Here is a 23,962-nt window from a genome sequence, read left to right as displayed (position 1 = left end):
CTACTGAATATTTTTGGAATATAGTATTTAGTAAAAATCAACAAAACATTTTTTTCAAAAGTGTAATAATAATGATAAATCAATCTTATATAGCGCTTTTCTAACACTCAAGGTCGCTTTACAATAAACGGGGTGAAACAAGACAACAGATAAACGTAGCACAGGGGTGGATGGGAAGGGGGGGCTATGAGAGGGAGAAGCGGCAGCCACACACGATGCCAGCAGATGCTTAATTAAACAGATTCAAAAGGCAAGAAAACAAACAAATAAACAAAAACAACAACAGCACTGTGGATGTTGATTTTCTGTAGGGGTTTACTCATGTAGCCTATTCCTCTCCTGAGGTATCCACTAGGCAGTGGCACTATTTAACCCATAGCTGGGGGCTGGTTCGTCGGCATTAGGGAATATCCACACACCGGTGGGCCTGTGTACCGCATGTCTAGGGGCCAAACCTCCTCCGAGTCCCTTGTAGTTCAGCCAGGGTCCAAGGTGTACCCAGTTACCATATGTCGCCATGAGGAGGCACTACATAGGGCTTGCTGTTGGAGAGGCTAAGTACTGGCAGGGAGAGACTTACATGCTCGGCTCTCCTATTCGCATTTCTGCTAGCCAGCAGTGAAGTTTGAGAGTGAGACGTGACAGGCACAGAACACTACACCAACACACTAGATGCTTCACAACAACCCGACTTCTTACACAAGAATGTCAGACACACAAAATGTTGCGCCCAAACAGGGACATGAACCCTGGACCGTCAGATTGCCATAGATTGACCCTCCTGGTGTACACTTTCTAACACACGTATAACTAATAGAAAGGGTTGGCAATAAAGGTGGGTGGGGTTTCATAATTTGATATTTTGATCTGATGGCTGTATGATTGTGTCTGATGACATCATGAGTGTTAGAAAAAAATATTAGCTGAGAGAAACTGAACTAAGGCGGGGTCTTTGGGAAAAATAGAAAAACCGAATTCTGCTTCATATATATGTGTGTTCTTTGATACACCATGTGGTGCAACCTGGACAATGAACCCGGGGTCATCAGGATTTTCAGGTCTTAACATCAGACACCCTCACCCGAGCGACCCAGCCAGGAGTGATCAAGCCCCGGCTTGTGTCTAGGTAGCGCATTACGCCACGCATCAACCCTCTTCATCCAGAGCCAACGAGAAGCCTTTTCAGCGGCTTCCAAAATGTCCCAAATGGCTCTTCTTTGCAACCCACAAATCCCCAAGAATCCCAGGACCTGGTGTAGAGACTGGCCTGCAAAGCCCCTGCAGCCCACTTCAATGGGCTCACAGTTTGCCTTCCACCCATTCCTCTGACACTCAGCTACCAATCTGCATACCTGGCTCTCTTCCTTTCCTGCGCCTCCACCATCTGATCTATATATATATGTGTGTGTGTGTATATACATACATATATACATACATATATACATACATATACATATACATATACATATATACATATACATATATATATATATATACATATACATATACATATATATATATACACATCACCTTTCCTTTTAACAACACTCAATAAGTGTTTGGGAACTGAGGACACTAATTGTTGAAGCTTTGTAGGTGGAATTCTTCCCCATTCTTGCTTGATGTACGACTTCAGTTGCTTAACAGTTCAGGGTCTCCGCTGTCGTATTTTGCGCTTCATAATGCGCCACACAATTTCAATGGGAGACAGGTCTGGACTGCAGTTAGGCCAGTCTAGTACCCGCACCGCACTCTTTTACTACAAAGCCACACTGTTGTAACACGTGCAGAATGTGGCTTGGCATTGTCTTGCTGAAATAAGCAGGGACGTCCCTGAAAAAGATGTCGCTTGGATGGCAGCATATGTTGCTCCAAAACCTGTATGTACCTTTCAGCATTAATGGTGCCTTCACAGGTGTGCAAGTTACCCATGATGCCATGGGCATTAACACATCCCCATACCATCACAGATGCTGGCTTTTGAACTTTGCGCTGATAACAATCTGGATGGTCCTTTTCCTCTTCAGCCAGGAGGACACAATGTCCATGATTTCCATAAACAATCAATCAAAATGTGGACTCGTCAGACCACAGCACACTTTTCCACTTTGCGTCAGTCCATCTCATATGAACTCGGGCCCAGAGAAGCCGGCGGCGTTTCTGGGTGTTGTTGATATATGGCTTTCGCTTTGCATGGTAGAGTTTGAACTTGCACTTGTAGATGTAGCGATGAACTGTGTTAACTGACAATGGTTTTCCCAAGTGATGTCGGTTTTTAATGCAGTGCCGCCTCAGGGGTCGAAGGTCACGGGCATTCGATGTTGGTTTTTGGCCTTGCCGCTTACGTGCAGAGATTTCTCTGGATTCTCTGAATCTTTTGATGATATTATGGACTGTAGATGATGAAATCCCTAAATTCCTTGCAATTGTACATTGAGAGACGTTGTTCTTAAACTGTTGGACTATTTGCTCACGCAGTTGTTCACAAAGTGGTGAACCTCGCCCCTTCCTTGCTTGTGAACGACTGAGCCTTTCGGGGATGCTCCTTTTATACCCCATCATGACACTCACCTGTTTCCAATTAACCCGTTCGCCTGTGGAATGTTCCAAACAGGTGTTTTTTGAGCATTCCTCAACTTTCCCAGTCTTTTGTTGCCGCTATCCCAGCTTCTTTGGAACGTGTTGCAGGCATCAAATTCAAAATGAGTGAATATTTGCAAAAAAACAATAAAGTTTATCAGTTTGAACATTAAATATCTTGTCTTTGTAGTGTATTCAATTGAATATAGGTCGAAAAGGATTTGCAAATCATTGTATTCTGTTTTTATTCACGTTTTACACAATGTCCCAACTTCATTGAAATTGGGTTTTGTACAATGGTGCAGAGAATATATCAGAGATGCTGAAAATGGATGTTAGCAGGTTACTTACATACAGTGCACCCGGAAAGTATTCACACCCCTTCACTTTCCCCACATTTTGTTATGTTACAGCCTTATTCCAAAATGGATTAAATTCCTTTTTTTCTCATCAAACTACATACAATACCTCATAATGACAAAGTGAAAAAGGTTTTGTAGAAATTTTTGCAAATTTATTAAAAATAAAAAACTGAAATATTGCATGCACATAAGTATTCACACCCTTTACTCAGTACTTGGTTGAGGCACCCTTGGCAGCGATTACAGCCTCAAGTCTTCTTGGGTATGAAGCTACAATCTTGGCACACCTATATTTAGAGTATTTCTCCCATTCTTCTCTGCAGATCCTCTCGAGCTCTGTAAGGTTAGATGGGGAGTGTTGCTGCACAGCTATTTTCAGGTCTTTCCAGAGATGTTCAATGGGGTTCAAGTCTGGGCTCTGGCTGGGCCACTCAAGGACATTCACAGACTTGTCCCGAAGCCACTCCTTCATTGTCTTGGCTGTGTGCTTAGGGTCGTTGTCATGTTGAAAGGTAAACCTTCGCCCCAGTCTGAGGTCCTGAGTGCTCTGGAGCAGGTTTACATCAAGGATCTCTCTGTACTTTGCTCCATTCATCTGTACCTCGATCCTAACTAGTCTCCCAGTTCCTGCCGCTGAAGAACATCCCCACAGCATGATGCTGCCACCACCATGCTTCACTGTAGGGATGGTATTAGCAAGGTGATGAGAGGTGCCTGGTTTCCTCCAGATGTGACGTTTGGCATTCAGGCCAAAGAGTTCAATCTTGGTTTCATCAGACCAGAGAATCTTGTTTCTCCTGGTCTGAGAGTCCTTTAGGTGCTTTCTGGCAAACTCCAAGCGGGCTGTCATGTGCCTTTTACTGAGCAGAGGCTTCCGTCTGGCCACTCTACCATAAAGGCCTGATTGGTGCAGTGCTGCAGAGATGGCTGTCCTTCTGGAAGGTTCTCCCATCTCCACAGGGGAACGCTGGAGCTCTGTCAGAGTGACCAACGGGTTCTTGGTCACCTCCCTGACCAAGGCCCTTCTCCCCCGATTGCTCAGTTTGGCTGGGCGACCAGCTCTAGGAAGAGTCCTGGTGGATCCAAACATCTTCCATTTACGAATGATGGAGACCACTGTGCTCTTCGGGACCTTCAAAGCTGTAGAAATTTTTTTGTACCCTTCCCCAGGTTTGTGCCTCGATACAATCCTGTCTCGGAGGTCCACAGACAATTCCTTTGACTTCATGGCTTGGTTTCTGCTCTGACATGCACTGTCAACAGTGGGGCCTTATATAGACAGGTGTGTGCCTTTCCAAATCATGTCCGATCAATTGAATTTACTACAGGTGGACACCAATCAAGATGTAGAAACATCTCAAGGATGATCAGTGGAAACAGGATGAACCTGAGCTCAATTTTGAGTGTCATAGCAAAGGGTGTGAATACTTATGTACGTGCAATATTTCAGTTTTTTATTTTTAATACATTTGCAAACATTTCTACAAAACCTTTTTCACTTTGTCATTATGGGGTATTGTATGTAGATTGATGAGGAAAAAAAGGAATTTAATCCATTTTGGAATAAGGCTGTAACATAACAAAATGTGGGGAAAGTGAAGGGGTGTGACTACTTTCCGGAAGCACTGTACATGCCTGAGGTAGATGGACATGACAGTACAGTACAGTATATACAAAATGGTTGAATTTATTTATTTGAATGACAGCCCGCAGAAAGAAACTGTTTTTATATGTGGTTGTTTTGGGGTATAGTACTCTGTAGCACCTGCCAGAGGGGAAGTGTTAGAACAGGTTGTGACCAGGGTGTGATGGGTCTGCAGTGATGTTGCTTGCCCGTTTCCTAAGTCTGAAGCTGTATAAGTCCTGAATGGAGGATAGTTTGGCATAAAGGATTTTCTCTGCAGACCTAACTGTTTGTTGTAGTCTGTCCCTGTCCTGTTTGGTGGCTGAACCAAACCAGACAGTGATGGATGTGCAGAGGACAGACTGGATTATTGCAGTGTAGAACTGAATTAACAGTGCCTGAAGCAGGTTGAATTTCTTGAGCTGGCGGCAAAAGTACATCCTCTGCTGGGCCTTTTTGATACTTGTGTCCATGTTGGATGCCCACCTTATGTCCTGGGAGGTTGTGGAACCTGTAGATTTTCACCATAGACACCATGCTGTTGAGTATGGGGGGGGGGCAGTGTTGGGGGTCTTCTGAAGTCCACTGTCATCGCCACTGTTTTGAGCGTGTTCATCTCCAGTTTGTGATGGCCACACCAGAGGGCTAGCAGATCAACCTCCTGTCTATATGCAGACTTGTCACCATCCCAGATAAGGCCAATGATAGTTGCGTTGTCCGCAAAATTCAGGAATTTAACAGACAGATCACCGGAGGTGCATTCGTTTGTGTAGAGGGGAGAAGAGTAGAGGGGAGAGCACACATCCCTGGGGGGTGCCAGTGCTGATTGTCCGGGTGCTGGATGTGATTTTTGTGGTGTATGAAACACTAATACTGTTCTAAAACTGTTGAACTAGATAACTGGAAAGTGCACACGGCAGACTTATGACAATAACGTAGTATATTTATTATTACGCTGTAACAACCTAGCTATCCTGAGTAGAGCGGAGTACCAAGAGAACGCCCTGGTGGCGATTCTGCCTTATATACTCTTCAGGAACAACCAATAGCTGACCTCCACCTCATTCAGCACCAATCACATTTGAATGTGCACATTCAAAAACCAACCAACCCACACTGGTTAATATTCTGTGTTGGGAACACCACAGCTCCTCCCTTGTAAATTCAAACTTCATTTCTTTCTAGGATTCTAACATATCCTTTTTGCTCTTAAGCTCATAGCCATGTACAGTATTTCTTCTACAGTAACCATACATTACATTACAGATTTTTTTTTTCATATCCAATCTGCATGTCAGTCACAAGTTCAGTCTATCAGGAGGACGTCTGCCTCTCACAGGACAGGACATAGGACGAGTGTTCCTTTCCACAACTGGCGGTGGTGGTTCTACAGGTCGTTCTTCCACAACCTGTGGTTCAGGATGTTCTGACACAACAGCGTCTGCATTGAAATCATCAATCTCCCAAGAAGCTCCATCACAAGAGTCCATTTGAGTCTGATCTGGATTTCCTTTGACACTCAACATCTGGTTCACATGTCTTTTCACACAATTTCCATTTACTTCAATACTGTATGTGACAGGACCCAACACTTCACTTATAACTCCATTCAACCATTTCTCCCCTCCCCTGTAATTTTTTACCAACACGTGTTGACCAACCTTAAAAGACCTAACACGGGGAAGATTTGGTTCAGACTCGTTCTGCATTCTCTGAGAGAACTTTGGTTTGATAAGACACAACCTGGTTCGCACCTGTCTTCTCAGAAATAGCTCAGCTGGGGTCTTTCCTGTCTTAGTATGGGGTGTGTTTCTGTACCCAATCAGAAAATTTGCTACACAGTGCTCAAGCGTCATACCACCAATGGCTCTATTCTTTGCAAGGGATTTCTTAAGATTTTGGACCAATCTTTCTGCTAAACCATTACTTGCAGGATGGTATGCAGGTGACTTGATGTGTTTTACTCCATTTTTAGTCAGAACTGAGGTCTGTTATTAGTTACAACCTCCTTAGGCAACCCATAAGCTGCAAATAAATTTCTCATTGCTTCAATTGTCTTAGATGAAGTAGTGGTGGTCATGGGAACTATCTCTGGCCATCTAGCATAGGCATCCATCACTACTAAAAACATCTGCTTGTAGTCCTCAGCAAAATCAAGATGTACTCTTCCCCATGGACTCGAAGACCATTTCCATGTATGTATCGGTGCGGTAGCAGGCATACTACGCTGCTGCTGACAAATAGTACACTGATTCACTTCACGTTCAATACTGTCATCTAATGTAGGCCACCAGAATAAACTTCTGGCGAGGGACTTCATTTTAACTATTCCCCAGTGGTGCTCATGTAATTCCGACAATAGCCTGTCTCTTAGTTTATCAGGCACTACCACACGGTAACCCCATAATAAACAATCATCCTCAATGCTAAGCTCTAATTTTCTCTGAAAATAAGGCTTCAGTGACTCATCCTGTACATGTTTAGGCCATCCAGTTAACACCAACTGTTTAACCACTCTTAACACAGGATCTCTGTCTGTTTCTTTGGCTATTTCTCTAGCAGTAAGAGGTAAGTCTTCCAGGTAAGACACTCTGTAAATTGGGTTTGACACCACATCTACATCAGGCTTCACAGGTAATCTTGATAAAGCATCAGCATTGCTATGCTGCTCTGACTTCTTGTACTGGATTTCGTATGTATACGCTGCCAAAATTAGAGCCCACCTTTGTAATCTAGCGGCAGCCAGTGTTGGCACACCTGTTTTAGGCCCCAGAATTTTCAACAGTGGCTTGTGGTCTGTCAATAACAAGAATATCCTTCCATAAAGATACTCATGGAATTTCATAACTCCAAAAACAAGACCCAGTGCCTCTTTTTCCAGTTGAGAGTAATTCTGTTCTGTTTTAGTTAACATTCTGGATGCAAATGTGATAGGTCTCTCACTTCCATCTTTCATTTTGTGGCTGATTACAGCACCAACTCCATAAGGAGAAGCATCACATGCTAGTATGATATGTAACTCTGCATCAAAATGTACTAACAATTTATCGGACTGAAGAGACTTCTTTGCACTATCAAATGCACTTTGACATTTCTCTGACCATTCCCAGGTTGCATCTTTATGCAGCAATGCTGTCATTGGATGAATCAGAGTAGATAGATTAGGGATAAACTTCCCATAGTAGTTTAACAGAGCTAAGAATGACCTGAGTTCAGTTACATTTTTCGGAACTGGAGCCCTCTGAATAGCATCTGTCTTTTCCTTCATTGGATGTATGCCCATGGCATCAATGACATGCCCTAAGTATGAAACGCTGTTCTGCATGAATGCACACTTCTCTCTTTTAACCCTGAGATTGTAAGCTTCAAGTCTACTAAGCACCTCTTCCAAGTTAGTCAGGTGCCTTTCTGTATCTTTTCCAGTAATTAAGATGTCATCTAAATAACAGATGACCCCTTCCATACCCTGAAGAACCTGATCCATAGTCTTTTGAAAAATAGCAGGGGCGCTAGCAACACCGTAGGGTAACCTAATGTAATGATACAACCCTCTGTGTGTGTTGATAGTTAGGTAATGTCTTGGCAACATTCCAAATGCCTGGTCCCTTTTGATGCCTTGCCATAGCTTCCTTCTTTAGGTGAACGGCATGCTTTTGCGATGTGTCCCTTTTTCTTTCACTGGTGACACTCTGCGTCCTTGAACCTGCATTCATCTGGTCTGTGGCCTTTTCCATTGCAGCGATAGCAGGGCTTTTCATTAGCTGTAGACTTTACCGTAGCCTCTCTATGCTTTAGGTTAGCCTTCTTTTCTACCACATTAGCTTTATAGCCTTTCTGTGCAAACTGTTGCGCACTGTTGCCTTTTATTACCTCAAAAGAAAGCGCCATTTCAACTGCGAGCTGTAATGTTAAGTCTTTTGCGTGAGCAGCATTGAGTAACCGATCTCTTAGCTCACTGCTCTTAACTCCACAGACAAACCTATCACGCAGTGCTTCATCTAAAAATGTTCCAAATTTGCATGTGGCTGCTAACTTTCTCAAACTTGCAATGTACTCACTTATTGTTTCGTTTTCCTTTTGGTTTCTTCCGTGAAACTTGCATCTCTCGGCAATAAAGTTGGTTTTCGGGATGTAGTGCTTTTCTAGCATTCCCACCAGTACTTCATATGTTTTACCCGATGGCTTATCTGGCGCACACAAATCCATCAGCAAGCTATGCGCCAGCATTGGTTGTGGTTGCTATAGTTACCAAGCCTCCCTTCCGGTCTGCCTGCGTGGCGGTCTCTGTTCTTTTTCCGGTTTAACTAAATGGCTGCTGCCGCACGTTTCCGTATGCGTTGTGTGATTCATTGATGTCGTCTCTCATTACTGGCGTGGTGGCAGCGCTTACCAGACTTACGTCCCGAGGACTGATATTTACCGAACTAATCGCGGTAGCCCTTCCAGGGGAATCACACGGTAGTTACGTCTACCACCAGACGCAGCTGGGCTAGCTCAGACACAGTAGTGCTAGCTAAGTGGGCAGCATGGCGACACACGGAGCACCGAAGCAGTGGTGTTTAACAAAGACCGAGAGGGCGAACTCTTCTGAGAACTGGCGTCAGAACCTGCTTTATATACTGTCGCTCGACGCCGGGTTTGCCCCCTTCCTGCTCGATGGCGTGGAGTGGGAGAAGAAGTCTAAAACGTCCCCTGTCCGGGGATTCACAGATGACGGTGAAGATATTCCCGCGCTCCGACGTCGCAATAAAGAACAGAAGGTAACCATGTTAGAGCTAATGTTGGGACAGATAGCCAGTTATTGTCCTGTAATCTCTCGTCACAGCATAGGCAGGCACTCCACATCTATTGATGGCATATGGCAAGCTATTAGTCTACATTGCGGCTTTCAGTGCACCGGGGCTGTGTCTGAACTCCCCAAGTCAAAGCAATCCATCCCTGTCCGGACAAGGAGGTCATGTCCCCTTTGTAAATGTGCCGGCAGGCCTGATAATCACTTCCTCAGCAAATGTTCCTTTCTGCCCCCCCAAGATAAAATGTACATGGCAAAGTCGTGTCAGGTTTTGGGAGAGCAGGTCGAGACTGATGATGAGGTAGAGGAGTGCGTTAGTGGGGAGCCAGCGCCATCTAGTAGTGTGAAACGTGTCAAACAGTCCTCTTACATCGATGCCTTCCATGAACACTGCCCTGTGCGTCTCACCGTTGATAGTGGGGCAACAGGCAACATGATGAGGGCCTCATGCGCGACCAGGCTGGGCGTCACCGTCACAGGAAGTACGCAGTCCGCATTCCAAGCTGCTGGCTCGTACCTTTTGAAAGTATTGGGAGAGACACGGACACACTTCCAGAGAGATGGCCATGACCTCTATTTTGAGGCCTCGTCGTTGAGAATCTCGACTCTGACATCCTGGCTGGAATTCCCTTTATGGAAAAGAACGACGTCTCCATCAAACCAGCCAAACACTACATCTCTTGGGCGAGGATATATACCACTACGGCACCCTCCAAACACCGATGGACAGCCATGCCGTTCGGCGTGCGCATGTGCTCCGCGCTCCGGATCAATCTACTGTGTGGCCAGGGGAGTACATCGAGCTCGAGCTGCCTCCTGAGCTGTGCAATGTGGACAGTGAGCTGGCTGTTGAACCACACGTCGATGTCTCATGTGACCAGTCTGACACACAGCAGTGGCCTGCCCCATCTTTGCTACAGGGTGTGTCCGGGAAGATCTGTATCCTAAATCTCACTGGCGGGCCGCGGCTGGTCCAGAAAAGCTACCACCTATGCCGTGTCCACGCCACATATGTCCCATCACTCAGTGACGCCGCGGTGCCAGCTGGTCCCCCCAAACTGGCCCCGATGACCATGTCAGCCTTGTCCTCTGACCTTGTCGCTCTGGATCCGGATAACATCATGCCTGCTGACATCAGAGATGAGTTCAGCGCCCTGCATAGAGAGTTTGATGTAGTGTTTGATCCCCACTTTGAAGGATATAACGGCGCTGTGGGTCCATTCCAGGCCAGGGTGAACACGGGACCTGTCCTACCTCCACAACGTAAAGGGAGGGTCCCACAGTACTCCAGGGGTCAGCTGTAAGAACTCCAGGCTCAGTTCGACGTGTTGGAGAGCATGGGCGTCTTCAGAAAGCCCGAGGATGTCGACATCACCGTGGAATATGTCAATCCTTCGTTCCTTATCAAGAAGCCTGGAGGTGGCTTTCGCCTTGTCACTGCATTCGCGGATGTTGGCCGGTACAGTAAACCCCAACCCTCCCTGATGCCTGATGTTGACTCCACCCTGCGTCTTATAGCTCAATGGAAATATATTATTGCCACAGACCTTACCAAAGCCTTTTATCAGATTCCTCTGTCCAGGGACTCGTGGAAGTACTGTGGGGTCGTCACACCCTTCAAGGGTGTCCGTGTGTATGTGCGGAGTGCTATGGGCATGCCGGGGTCTGAGACGGCGCTCGAGGAGTTGACGTGCAGAGTCTTCGGGGACCTTCTTGAACAAGGCCATGTGGCCAAGGTGGCAGACGACCTGTATTGTGGTGCAGACACTCTCGAGGACTTGCTAGCTGTCTGGAGGCGGGTTCTCTCTGCCCTACAGAAGTGTGGTCTGAACCTGTCCGCCACTAAGACCACTGTAGCTCCTGTACAGACCTCCATCCTGGGCTGGGTGTGGCGTCAGGGTATAATCCAGGCCAGCCCTCACCGCGTCTCTGCCCTGGCTGCGTGCCTCCCTCCAAAGACTGTGACGGGATTGCGTTCATTCATTGGCGCATACAAGGTGCTGGCTCGTGTACTGAAGAACTGTGCTGCTGTGCTGGCCCCGTTGGACGACGCAGTCGCTGGGCGGGAGTCGAAGGAGGCGATCCTGTGGTCAGATGAGCTGCTGTGTGCCTTCGCCTCTGCTCAGAGGGCACTATCTTCTACACGTGCCATCCTGCGTCCACGGCCTGCGGAGCAGCTGTGGATTGTAACTGACGGTGCCGTCAGAGAGCCGGGCCTAGGAGCTACGCTGTATGTCACCTGCAAGGACACTGTGAAGGTCGCAGGCTACTTCAGCGCGAAGTTGCGCAAAAACCAGACCTCCTGGCTGCCTTGTGATAACGATATGAGGCTGGGGGATGAGACTGTGCCTCCTGTCGAGGTCGAGCCTGGGGGGGGCTCCCCTGGCGAGTGTGTGCCTGCTTTTGCGCCTGATGCTGCACCTCGACGCTCGGAGCGTCGTCGGCGCTTGCCGCGGCATTTAGATGACTTTGAACTTTAGGCCAGTTGTTTGTGTGTACTGGTGATAACGTTTTGCCTTACCTTACAGACCTAGTTATATAGCCTGAGCTGTGATGTTGTCTGGTGTTCTGTGGTGTTATTGTTGTTCTGTGTGTGGGGGGGGGGGGGTCTTTCTTTTAAAAAAAAAAGGGGTGACGCCAGTATTGGTTGTGGTTGCTATAGTTACCAAGCCTCCCTTCCGGTCTGCCTGCGTGGCAGTCTCTGTTCTTTTTCCGGTTTAACTAAATGGCTGCTGCCGCACGTTTCCATCTACGTTGCGTGATTCATTGATGTCGTCTCTCATTACTGGCGATGTGCCCATTTTCCTACCACCGTAAGAAATACCGCTTTGGTTTTCTCATCTCGAGTGTCCAATCCATTTGCTGCGAAGTACTGTTCTAACCGCTGGCGATAACTATCAAAACTTTCCTCACTTTCCTCGAAGTGGAAATCTTCTGGCTTACCGAATGCCATCTTCTGTTCGACGGTCCTTTCACTCACCGAACGTCTCCCTGGTTGTTCGTCGTTTACTTCTGCCTCGCTGGAGCCGCTTGACATGCTAACTCTGTGACTTCCAACTTAAACATCCCATCCTCGTCGCCAAACTGTGGTGTATGAAACACTAATACTGTTCTAAAACTGTTTAAGTAGATAACTGGAAAGTGCACACGGCAGACTTATGACAGTAACGTAGTATATTTATTATTATGCTGCAACAACCTAGCTATCCCGAGTAGAGCGGAGTACCAAGAGAACGCCCTGGTGGCGATTCTGCCTTATATACTCTTCAGGAACAACCAATAGCTGACCTCCACCTCATTCAGCACCAATCACATTTGAATGTGCACATTCAAAAACCAACCAACCCACACTGGTTAATATTCTGTGTTGGGAACACCACAATTTTCCCCTGCCTCACCAGCTGCCTCCTGTCTGTCAGGAAGTTTTTAATCCACTGGCACATGGGGGCTGGCTGGTACAGTGAGCCTGGTGAGTTTGTAGTGAAGGATATTTGGGACGATGAACGCTGAGCTGAGGTCCACAAACAGGACCCTTGCGTATGTCCATGGGGAGTCGAGGTGTTGGAAGATGTAGAAGGTAAAATCCCCAGTAGTCCCAGTGGTAAAAGGAGCACTTGGAGCTGTGACCCCCAAACTAGGAGAGTGGCTCCAGCAGATTCCACGAACAACATCTGAGGTCTCTGTCCAGAAGAGTGTCATCCTAGGAACAGCTAAAATACTGCACAGAACCCTCAAACTCCCAAGCCTCTGGTAGAGGACCCGAGCTTGAGGAAGACACACACCACCTGAAAAAGGGTGAGAGGGATATTATATATATATACATTTTATATATATGTAGTGTTTTTTTCTGGAAAGGCGCGCAATGTGTGAAGGCAGTGACTGTGTGAACTGACTGACTGGATTTGATTTGTCCCCTCACATTGCGATATTGAATTGACAGCATTGAATTGTTCACTCTTAAGCATGGAACTGGCTGCTGGCATGCGTGGTGTGATGACATCAAGAGCATGTGACCAACACTGTAGTCACGTTTTTCGCAAGCTATAGTTATTTTGTTAACCATATTGCTCTTGAGAGTATATTACTTTTTCAAAATTCATGAGTGCTACCATGCAGCATTTGACTCAAGAACAAAATCTGTGGGTGACTTAACCCTGCAGATCTTATTTGGGGAGATTTACTTATTTCAAATTGGAAAATATACTTGGATTTTTAGCATATGACCCATCCGCACCATCTTGCATTTAATTTTGTCTTGCCAAGTGACGATGTGACTGGGACACTCTTGAGAGCAAAGAACTAAATGTACTATTCTGAAAATGCGCTGATGATATATCTATTTTGGAAAACTGCAAAAGCCGCAAATTTATAAATTTATCGACCGGCATCACTGCAGTGCTCAAGATTCTACTATGCTTACCCATGAGCACCACACTAGAAACAACAACAACAACAAAAAAAGAAGCATGAAAATGATATGAAAAGAATCAATTCACCGCCTATCCTATTTGGTTATTATGTAAAATATATTCTGACATGCATCTCAACAGCTGCCCTATGACACAAAATCAGTTCTCCTTAGTCCAACCTAGATCAGCCTCATGATGTACCCTGGTTATAAAGGGTAAATGATCCTGTTGTTTCATTGGCTTTTGATTCAAGGGCAACTATAAATCTATTTTATTCATGTGTTTCTAGTCTGACTGGTGGCATTCATATCACTGTGGAAAACTTTGCTCTATTTCTGCCTCGGTCACCCTAACTGCTGTTTATCCCTGTTACTCTGTCATTAGCCCTGTTTCTTTTAAGCCCCCCCTGCCCCCCCTTTCTCGAACACGCACATACACACACGCACACACACGCACACACACAGACTTTTGTCTTCCCACTTCTCTCCTCCATCCTTTTACACAAACTTAATTCTTTTCTTTCTCCTCTCTCTCCCCCTCTGCTTTCTTATGACTCAGTAGATGTGTCAACTTCCCGTCCACTCCAGGTTGGCCCGTAAAAGTCTGTGACGGCACTGGTTGGAATGGTCTTTCTTTTTCCCCATCCGCCCATTTTCTAAGCCTTTTTCCGCTCTCTAACATTTTCTGTTCTTAACTTTTTCTCTTTGTCTCTCTGTCTCTTCTCTTTCGTAATTTATGCCCACTCCATGTTTCTCTCAGTGCTACCTTGAATGTCCAGTAGGTGTCCCCAAGGCTCCATACTTAGACCAATTTTGTTTTCTTATACATTAATGCTCTGCCAAATATATGTCAAAACATCAATATCCAAATGTATGTGGATGATGCCGTAATCTTTACACATGCAAAAACTGCCCGGGAAGCCTCACAAAATCTCACTGACCCATGTAGAGAAATGGCTTACCAATTCATGCCTGTTATCGAATCTTAGAAAAGCCGTATGCATGATGGTCTCTAAACAACCAATAGAAAGGACACATTCTAACATATTTATGGAGGGGGAAGAGCTCGAAATTGTTCAAGAATTCAAATACATTGGACTCCACGTTATCGTTTAAGAATCATGTAAAAAAAAAAAGCTATTCAATTCAATTTTTATGATTTTAGGCAAATTAGATCATCATTATCAGAAAATGCTGCTAGGATGTTTCTTCAATCGATGATTTTTTTCCCATATTGAATACTGTTTTACAAACTGGTCATTTACAAGTGCAACAACACTCAAACCAATAGTATCACTCTTTAAAAAAAGCCATAAAAATCTTCAACAGAGAGCCTTCTTCTTTTCACCACTGCAATATTCTAGAGAAACATTATCTTCTAAACTTCGAGAATTTCAAAACATTCAGATATGCCTGCTCTGTATACAAGTCACTGCATGGTCTTGCCCCACCGCGATTAAATGAATAAATTGAAATAAGAATAAACAGTACTAGAATAACTACAAGGGCCTCCACTAGAGGGGATTGTGAGGTACCCTTCAGACGCACCACTTCCAGTCAAACGGTGTTATCAATTAAGGGCACTAAGATCTGGAATAACACACCTTCTGCAATAAGGGAATGCCCCACATTTCCCACTTTTAAAATGGCTGAAATTACACCAAGTTTGTGATCATTTAAAAAAAAAATCTTATTTTTCCCTTTTTCTCCCAATTTAGTGGCCAATCAATCCCTATTTTAGTTCAGACATCCACCCTCGTACCGCATGCGTTCGCCAACTGCATCTCTCCAGCCGGCGGTCTCGAAGGAGACGCCTCGCCGCTTTCGTGACAAGGCGAATCCAGGCCGAACCACTGCTTTTTCCCACACACCCGGAGATGCATTCATGTGACGAACACAAGCCGACTCCGCCCCCCTCCCGAAGACAGCGTTGCCAATATTGCTGCTTCATCGAGTCCGGCCATAGTCGGATCTGATGAGACCAAGGCACGAACCCCTGGTCCCCAGTGGGCAACTGCATCGACACAAAGCCGATGTTTAGACCGCTACACCACTGCAGACCCATCTGTTTGTGATCATTTTTAATTGGTGCGAGCTCAATCCAGCTTTGTCCTGCTGATTATATCAGCCACTTGTGTGTTATATGTTTCATTGTATTATGTTGTAATGTATTGTATTGTATTGGAGTGTAAGGTTTTATGGAGTGTATAATGCTGTATTGTATGTATTGTTGTGTATTTTAGTGTTATTGTATTGTGTTGTGGTGTACCACATCTGTTTTTTATTTTTTGCTTTGACCTGCCTAGGGACAACTGATGTAAATTAGCAGTATTGCTACAATCCGGCATGTTTACATGTGTATCTGCGATACCAATGTTCATTAATATGCACTGTTCCTATTCAAATAAAGATTTAATTACAAATATAATTAGTCTGCTCTCTCTCTAGAGAGGTTTCTATCAAGCCAAGTAATGCAAAGTTTGATGTTTTGAGTAGGAAAAGACTAAATGGAAACATCAAATTAAAAAAAAAACTCAACCATCACAAAAAAGTTCATAACCTCGCTTGAGGTGTTTTTGTTTTTTGCTCATGTTGATAAAGAGATTATGTGCTAAATGGGTGGTGGAAATGTATTCTACGAATTAGAGATGAAATGTGAATAGAATTTAATCACATAATCAGCTGTCTCTTCATCTAAACTAGTCCGTCTTTGTGTGGTGGGTGTTGAAGTAGGGACCTATGACGTGGGCCAGGGACGACAACATTCTGGGTTTTATTCACTTAAACCGATGTGATGGAAATGCAACGTGGTCGTATTTTATCTTTTGCTACTTTAGAAAAGGTCACTCAAAGTTTGCTTGACAATTGAATGGAAACAGCTTCTCTCTCTATCTCACACTCTCTATCTAGCTCTCTATCTCACGCTTTGTTACTCTGCACTGCTTCCTCGCTCACTCACTCTGCCTTTCCCCCTTCCTCTCTGTCATCTATCTCACACACACACACACACACACAAACTCCCGACCACCCCTTCACTCCCCTTCTCTCTCGCTCTCTGTTTTGCTCACTCCCTCTCTTCCTGTCCTTCTCTTTCTAGGTGACGTCAGACTGGGCGGGGCTTATACTGGTGTTTTGTTGGCTGAGAGAAGAGGGTCCTACCCGCTGATTGACCTCTGCATCCTCAACAGTAAGTCCCCGATGAAGCCAAAGCCATTCGGAGATGCTTTTGTTGGCACAGCTCAGCATACTAGCATGGCCCTTTTTGAAGAGAGCGAGCCTTGCATCGCATTGCATGCATAAAGACATTTGCATTGCTCTGTTTCAAGTCTTTTTTTCTTCCTTTTATTACACTGTCGGAGGTCGTGGGAATTGTGTGTGGATATGTTCCCCGACATTATTTGTACATCATCACTTATAACCGCATCCATGTGCGCTGATTCATTAACTGTTATCCTGTCAATGTTGATGACACCTGTCATGTGAGACGTTGTTGTAAAGCCCGTTTTTTGCATTTTTGCAAACAAACGTTTGTCAGACATGCCATTATTACTCATAGCTGTGTCAAGATGTGTCCTGGCAGTGACTCAACAACAGGCTTCCAATGAACTTAATGAGCCTTGGACAACTTCATTCAAAACCGTCTTATGGCAGCATACAATCCTTCGACTGTGATTTCAGCCAGTGCCCAACAGGGGGAGGTAGAGTCAGGCACCAGGAGGAAAGTGAAACGTCTCCTCAGCTTCCAGAGATACTGCCATGCCTCCGGGCTACTGAGGGGGCTGGTACCCCACGCCCCTGGATCCCTTCACCTACTGGATGACGACTACCTGGGACAAGCCGCGGTGAGAACACACACACACACACACACATACAGAGTCTGGTTTCACTATCCTTGTGTGGACCCGTCATTGACTACATTCATTTCCTAGCCCTTAACCCTAACCTTAACCACGCAAACTACATGCCTAACCCTTACCCTTAACCTAACCTAACCCTAACCTTAACCTAACCCTTACCCTTAACCTAACCCTAATTCTACCCGTAACCCTAAAACCGGCTCCTAACCCTAAAATAGACCCTTTTCCTTGTGAGGACCTCTGAAATGTCCACACAAGGTAGGTGCTGTCAGGTTTTGCTATCCTAATGAGGACATTTGGTCCACACAAGGATAGCAAAACATGTACACACACACACACACACACACACACACACTTCCATAGGCACTGGAATCTCATTCATGGTACTATTAATGAATCACCACCATGTATCTTGTATTTGCAGCATATGTTGTCAAAGGTGGGCACATGGAACTTCGACATCTTCCTTTTTGATCGTCTCACCAATGGTAAGAGCAAAAGCTTGAAAAGTGTTTACCTTTAACAATTTCTTTTTTTTTTAATCTTTGGTGATTTAATGGCTCTTTTGGTTGTTTTTGATGTGCATTAACTGTTAACCAGCTGAGATGATCTTCCGCCATATCTACCCGACCCCCTCTTAAGACCTTGCTCTCAAATTTGACATAGCTTTGATTATTTTTAAAGAAGTGTGAACAGAAAAACAAAACACTGGTAAATAGTTTCTCAAAGTTTGGAGAATTGGGGCACTTTCACGTGGTGGTCCTGCAGCAGACATACATACGTGCTCAGATTTTTTTGGTACCCCCTCCACAACAAATGAAGAATGCACAATTTTCTCTGAAATAACTTGAAAATAGAAATCAGACACTGCTTTTGATTCTTTTATTCATCATACTATTGTAAATAATGAAACAATTGAAAATGGCGTGGACAAAAATGATGGGACCATTAACTGAATATTTTGTTACAAAACCTTTGGAGGCAATCACTGCAAATTAAACTTCTTCTGTAGCTCTCAGTGAGACTTCTGCACTCATTAATGGGTGTTTTGGCCTGCTCTTCCTGAGCAAACTGCTGAAGCGGTCTCAGGTTTGGCAGGTGCCTTCTCCAGACTGCAAGTTTCAGCTCTTTCCATAGATGTTCAATAGGATTCAGATCAGGACTCATAGAAGGCCACTTCAGAATAGTCTAATGTCCCCAGTTGTACCCGTCCAATTACCCCACTCTTCTGAGCCATCCCGGTTGCTGCTCCACCCCCTCTGCCGATCCAGGGAGGGCTGCAGCCTACCACATGTCTCCTCCGATACATGTGGAGTCACCAGCCGCTTCTTTTCACCTGACAGTGAGGAGTTTCACTAGGGGGACCAGGACACATACCTACATCCGACTTCCCACCCGCAGACACAGCCAATTGTGTCTGTAGGGACGCCCGACCAAGCTGGACGTAACACGGGGATTCCAACTGCCGATCCCCGTGTTGGTAGGCAACAGAATAGACTGGCATGCCTCCCAGGCGCCCTTATTATCTTTTCTAAGGGGTACCAACAAATGTGCCCAGGCCATTTAGAAAATCTTTGTAGAATAAGCAACAATTCATCTCTTTTCACAGCTTCTTTGCTTTATTGTATGACATACCAAAGGCACGGCACGCAAGTGTTTGTGACAAAGTAGCTTTTAATTTCATCGCTATTCAGGAGGGATGAAGCATTATTTCAATGAGCTGTAAGGGTACCAACAAACTTGAGCAGGTCTGTATATATGACGCGATTCACGTCTGCATGGCAGTATCGTATTCAAGTGCACTCTCCATGACACAGATAGGTGGGACTGGCACACTTGTATCAACATTTTGACTGATCACTTTTCTGATTGATAACTTTTATTGCCTCAACAAAAGTATGGTCCAATTAGATTAGAGAATAATAGGTCTGTCACATGGGGTGCTAGCCAGGGGCAAGGTTATAGCCAAAGTTAATTAGGGGAAAATATGACACTGATAGAAGTCAGTGGAAACAAGACACTGATATCATCTATTAAAGGTGTGACCCCATTCAACCTAAACCCAAGGGTACATATTGCAGTTTGCAAATGTGTGAGAAGATGGCTTGTGATAAGACCTTACATGGTCACAAAATGTTGTTCTTTCTGTTCTTTCTGCACATGTGAGTCATTTTAGGATGGAAGTCTGTTCACACTGTTCACAGGTTTGGGGCACTTTCAAAAATGAATATGAAAAAGGAAATTAAACGCACAAAAAAAAATATCTGATAAATCTGAGCGAAACCTTAGAATTGACTATGAAGGCCTGAACATAGCCTTACTTTTTTTCCCCCCAACCCATTTGTGTCTTTTGGGGGATTTGTTCTGGCTGTGTTTTGCTTGTTGAGCTGAGATACTTACATTAGCTTTCTTCTTTGAATCTTACCCACACAAATTTGTGTTAACAGTAGTATTGACAGAAATAAGAAATGATATATCTTTGTGTGTGTGTGTGTGTGTGTGTTTTGCAGGGAATGGTCTGGTGACTCTGATGTGCCACCTCTTCAATGTCTATGGTCTCATTCATCACTTCCAGCTTGATATAGTCAAACTGCTCAGATTTTTGGGTAGGCCTTCCCAACGGGCACTTTTAACAAGTCTTATTAACACTAAAGCATCTATCCTTCTACGTCATCCATCTAGCTCACAGCCCAAATGCACCATGGTCTATATAAATTATTTCCAGTAAAGAGCAAATGTTGATTAAAAAAAAAACGAGTCATGAAAACAGAAATGCATAATAATGTTGAAGTACCTTATTTATACTAGGATTTTATACACACATAACACATAATTGCACACACACACACACACACACACACACACACACACACACACACACACACACACACACACACACACACACACACGCACGCACACTTTGATTTTCTAAAAATATCAACCAGCCTCAAAATATTGCTTAGATGAGCTAAAAGTACTTCCTCTTGTTCTGTCAAATATTTGGAATGATCGAGTGAATGAATGAAGTCTTGTGGGGTTTGACCCTGTCTTTTGTCTGGACAGGCATGGTGCAAGAGGACTACCACTCCCACAATCCCTATCACAACGCTGTGCATGCTGCTGATGTCACACAAGCCATGTACTGCTACCTGAAGGAGCCCAAGGTAATAACATTGTAATTACACACATACAAAACCGTTAGTCCCCCCCCTCTCTCTCTCTCGCTCTCCTCCTGCAAACTTTAACACATGATATAGTTGGTACACTGTATGCATCTCACTGTAACTTCAGAACATGTAAATGTTCACACACACACACACACACACACACACACACACACACACACACATTGTGTCATGATAAATAATGTTTTTTGGATCAGTATATATCATGTTTTATCCCATAAAATACATTAAACACATATTCCAGCCCTGCTAGGAAGACATACATTAATTGTCAATTAAAAGCTTGCCTGTCAGTTTGAGTGCATGGTTTTGTCTGCTTAGATGGAGAAGGACTCTCAACATTTTACGCAGGGAACACGTACTGACACAACATAGCTAAATGTCACACATGCTTCTCTCCAAGACCTTCACCTTGACCTCTGAAGATGGATATCTACAGTGAACGCTTAGCAAAGAAATAAGTAGAAGCATAGCTGAAGTGCACACAAGTGTCCCTACTAAATAACGAACAACTATCACCCTTTGGACTGTGGGTTGTAGCTAGCAGAGCAGCTGAGCCCTCTGGACGTGTTCCTGGGTCTGATGGCAGCAGCTGCCCATGATGTGGACCACCCTGGAGTCAACCAGCCCTTCCTCATCAAGACCAGACACCACCTCGCATCCCTATACCAGGTGCTTGACTACTTGGTCTTTGTTTACCAGTGTTTTGGTCATGTGTGGTTGACATAGTGTCAAGTCTGGGACCTATAGAGTCCTCTGTAAAAACAAAAAACAGCCCAGCAGTTTTTAAGATGTTACTTCCTCTTGTTCCTGTCCAGAACACGTCTGTGCTCGAGAGTCACCACTGGCGGTCCACTGTGGGCATGCTCCGGGAGTCTGGGCTGCTGTCCCACCTGCCAAGCAAAATGAGGCAAGGACACTTGCAAACACAATTACACTAAAAGCACAAATCTTGGGGGCGTCCGGGTAGCGTGGCGGTCTATTCCGTTGCCTACCGACACGGGGGTCGCCAGTTCGAATCCCCATGTTACCTCCAGCTTGGTCCCTACAGACACAATTGGCCGTGTCTGCGGGTGGGAAGCTGAGTGTGGGTATGTGTCCTGGTTGCTGCACTAGCGCCTCCTCTGGTTGGTTGGGGCGCCTGTTCAGAGGGGAGGGGGAACTGGAGGGAGTAGCGTGATCCTCCCATGCGCTACGTCCCCCTGGTGAAACTCCTCACTGTCAGGTGAAAAGAAGTGGCTGGCGACTCCACATGTATCGGAGGAGGCATGTTGTAGTCTGCAGCCCTCCCCGGCTCAGCAGAGGGGGTGGAGCAGCGACCGGGACGGGTTGGAAGAGTGAGGTAATTGGCCGGATACAATTGAGAAGAAAAAGGGGAAAAAATCCCCCTGTGGGTAGACCCCAGAAATGTAGCTGATGAATAGGCCAAGTATACACACTGGACACCCGTAAGCATTGAAAACGTTCTACAACAGCGCAAACAGAGTCAGGAATTAGTGCGCGCAATCGCTAGGTTATTATAATTTGGCTCCATGCTGCCTCCTCCCAACAGACAGGACATGGAACAGCGGCTGGGCTCTCTGATCCTGTCTACGGACATCAGTAGGCAAAATGAGTTCCTGTCAAACTTCAGAGACCACTTGGACAACCAGGACTTGGACCTGCAGCATGCCCCACACAGGCACTTTATACTGCAGGTAACAAACACACATGTACCGTTACCATTTATACATTTGCTTGTATGAGCATGAACGAAAATATGCACACACTTAAAAGCAAGGTCAGGAACACACACACGAGACATAAAGTGGCTGAATTGAATCAATCCCTTCCGTTTGATTTGGACTGTAAATTTACTTTTTCCATTGTCATGTGGGAATCTTCCTCCTTGCCCTTAGATTGCTCTCAAGTGTGCAGACGTCTGTAACCCGTGTCGGGTTTGGGAGCTGAGCAGACGGTGGAGCGAGAGAGTGTGTGAGGAATTTTACAGGCAGGGTAAGCGGTGTAGTGATGTGTCTCCTCTGTTGTCCGGGTCCCTGTGTCTTATCTCGTCTTTCCTTTTTATTTTATGCTCGCCGATATTTTTACTTACACTGCTGTTGTTTTTCCTGACCCGGTCTATCTATCGTCTGTTGACCTGCAGGTGACCTGGAGAGGAAGTTTGACTTGGAAATCAGCCCTCTGTGCAATCAGCAGGCTGATACTGTACCAACCATCCAGATAGGTGTGTCTTAGAGTGCGCGCGCGCGCGCACACACACACACACACACACACACACACACACACACACACACACACACACGCATATGTGCACACAGACACACTAGCGCATACACAATTTTGTCATAATCATATAAGTCTCATATCCACAAAACATTAAATGATATACATACTCCCAGTATTCACACAAATTGTGGTAGAACTTCTGGATGCCCCTGACAAACTGAGACACAAGTGTCCTCCAGTTGACAACCCTTTTTTAGTCCAGTATGGCCTTGTCTTTTTGTAAGGGCCTCTCTTCAGCTATGCTACCCCTGACTATAACTTCCGCTTTTCCCATTCAATAATGGCCATCTTCCTGTAGCGCCTTAAAGGAAGACGCCATTCACCCTTCAGGAAGATGGTGGACTTTAGGCCTAGGCCGTGAAGGGATAGGACAACACGTCAGAGCGTTCGAGGCACTCACCTCGTACCCATCAGCGTTTAACCCTGTCTTCTGTTTTGGCTCTTATGTCCCAGGCTTCATCACCTACATCGTGGAGCCCCTGTTTGAGGAGTGGCATCGCTTCACTGAGCCCAGCCTCCTCAGCCAGACCATGATGGGTCACCTGCACAAGAACAAGGCACGCTGGGGCCACCTGCGACACACTCGCGCACCAGCAGAGATGTGCATGCACCCCCTCGCTGAGGAAGAACCCAAAGGAGGAGGCAAAGAGGGGGAAGGCATCTCCTAAACCCAATCTATACCTACTGTGGTTTCCTCTGCTGTTTCTTCTACCCACACAAACGGAGAAGAAGGGGTTTTAGCCACCGCCTTGTTTGTTCTCCGGCCCTGCTGTGCTCTGACCTGTCTCTTCCTACCCATGGTTGTACACAGGCTCTGTGTGGGGGCACCAGACTGCCGCCTGCGCTCCAGGGGCAGAAATAGCACCAT

The 23,962-nt window shown here is 45.4% G+C and overlaps 1 protein-coding gene across 1 annotated transcript in view; it reads left to right on the top strand.

The window, feature by feature from the left end:
- The window catches only part of LOC130124824 (cAMP-specific 3',5'-cyclic phosphodiesterase 7B-like), a 42,671-nt gene extending 18,909 nt beyond the window's left edge, over positions 1-23,762 (top strand). The window contains exons 2-12 of the mRNA XM_056294172.1: positions 16,864-16,953; positions 17,445-17,608; positions 18,048-18,111; positions 20,134-20,229; positions 20,687-20,787; positions 21,349-21,480; positions 21,627-21,718; positions 22,361-22,505; positions 22,707-22,803; positions 22,952-23,032; positions 23,548-23,762. Coding sequence (XP_056150147.1) covers positions 16,864-16,953; positions 17,445-17,608; positions 18,048-18,111; positions 20,134-20,229; positions 20,687-20,787; positions 21,349-21,480; positions 21,627-21,718; positions 22,361-22,505; positions 22,707-22,803; positions 22,952-23,032; positions 23,548-23,762 — 1,277 coding nt within the window. The remainder of the gene's footprint in view (positions 1-16,863; positions 16,954-17,444; positions 17,609-18,047; positions 18,112-20,133; positions 20,230-20,686; positions 20,788-21,348; positions 21,481-21,626; positions 21,719-22,360; positions 22,506-22,706; positions 22,804-22,951; positions 23,033-23,547) is intronic.
- The last annotated feature ends 200 nt before the right edge of the window (positions 23,763-23,962 follow it).

This window comes from Lampris incognitus, chromosome 15 (genome assembly GCF_029633865.1).
Source record: "Lampris incognitus isolate fLamInc1 chromosome 15, fLamInc1.hap2, whole genome shotgun sequence".
Lineage (NCBI taxonomy): Eukaryota > Metazoa > Chordata > Actinopteri > Lampriformes > Lampridae > Lampris > Lampris incognitus.
Note: the sequence above shows the minus strand (reverse complement) of the source record. Positions and strands in the feature narration are given on the sequence as shown.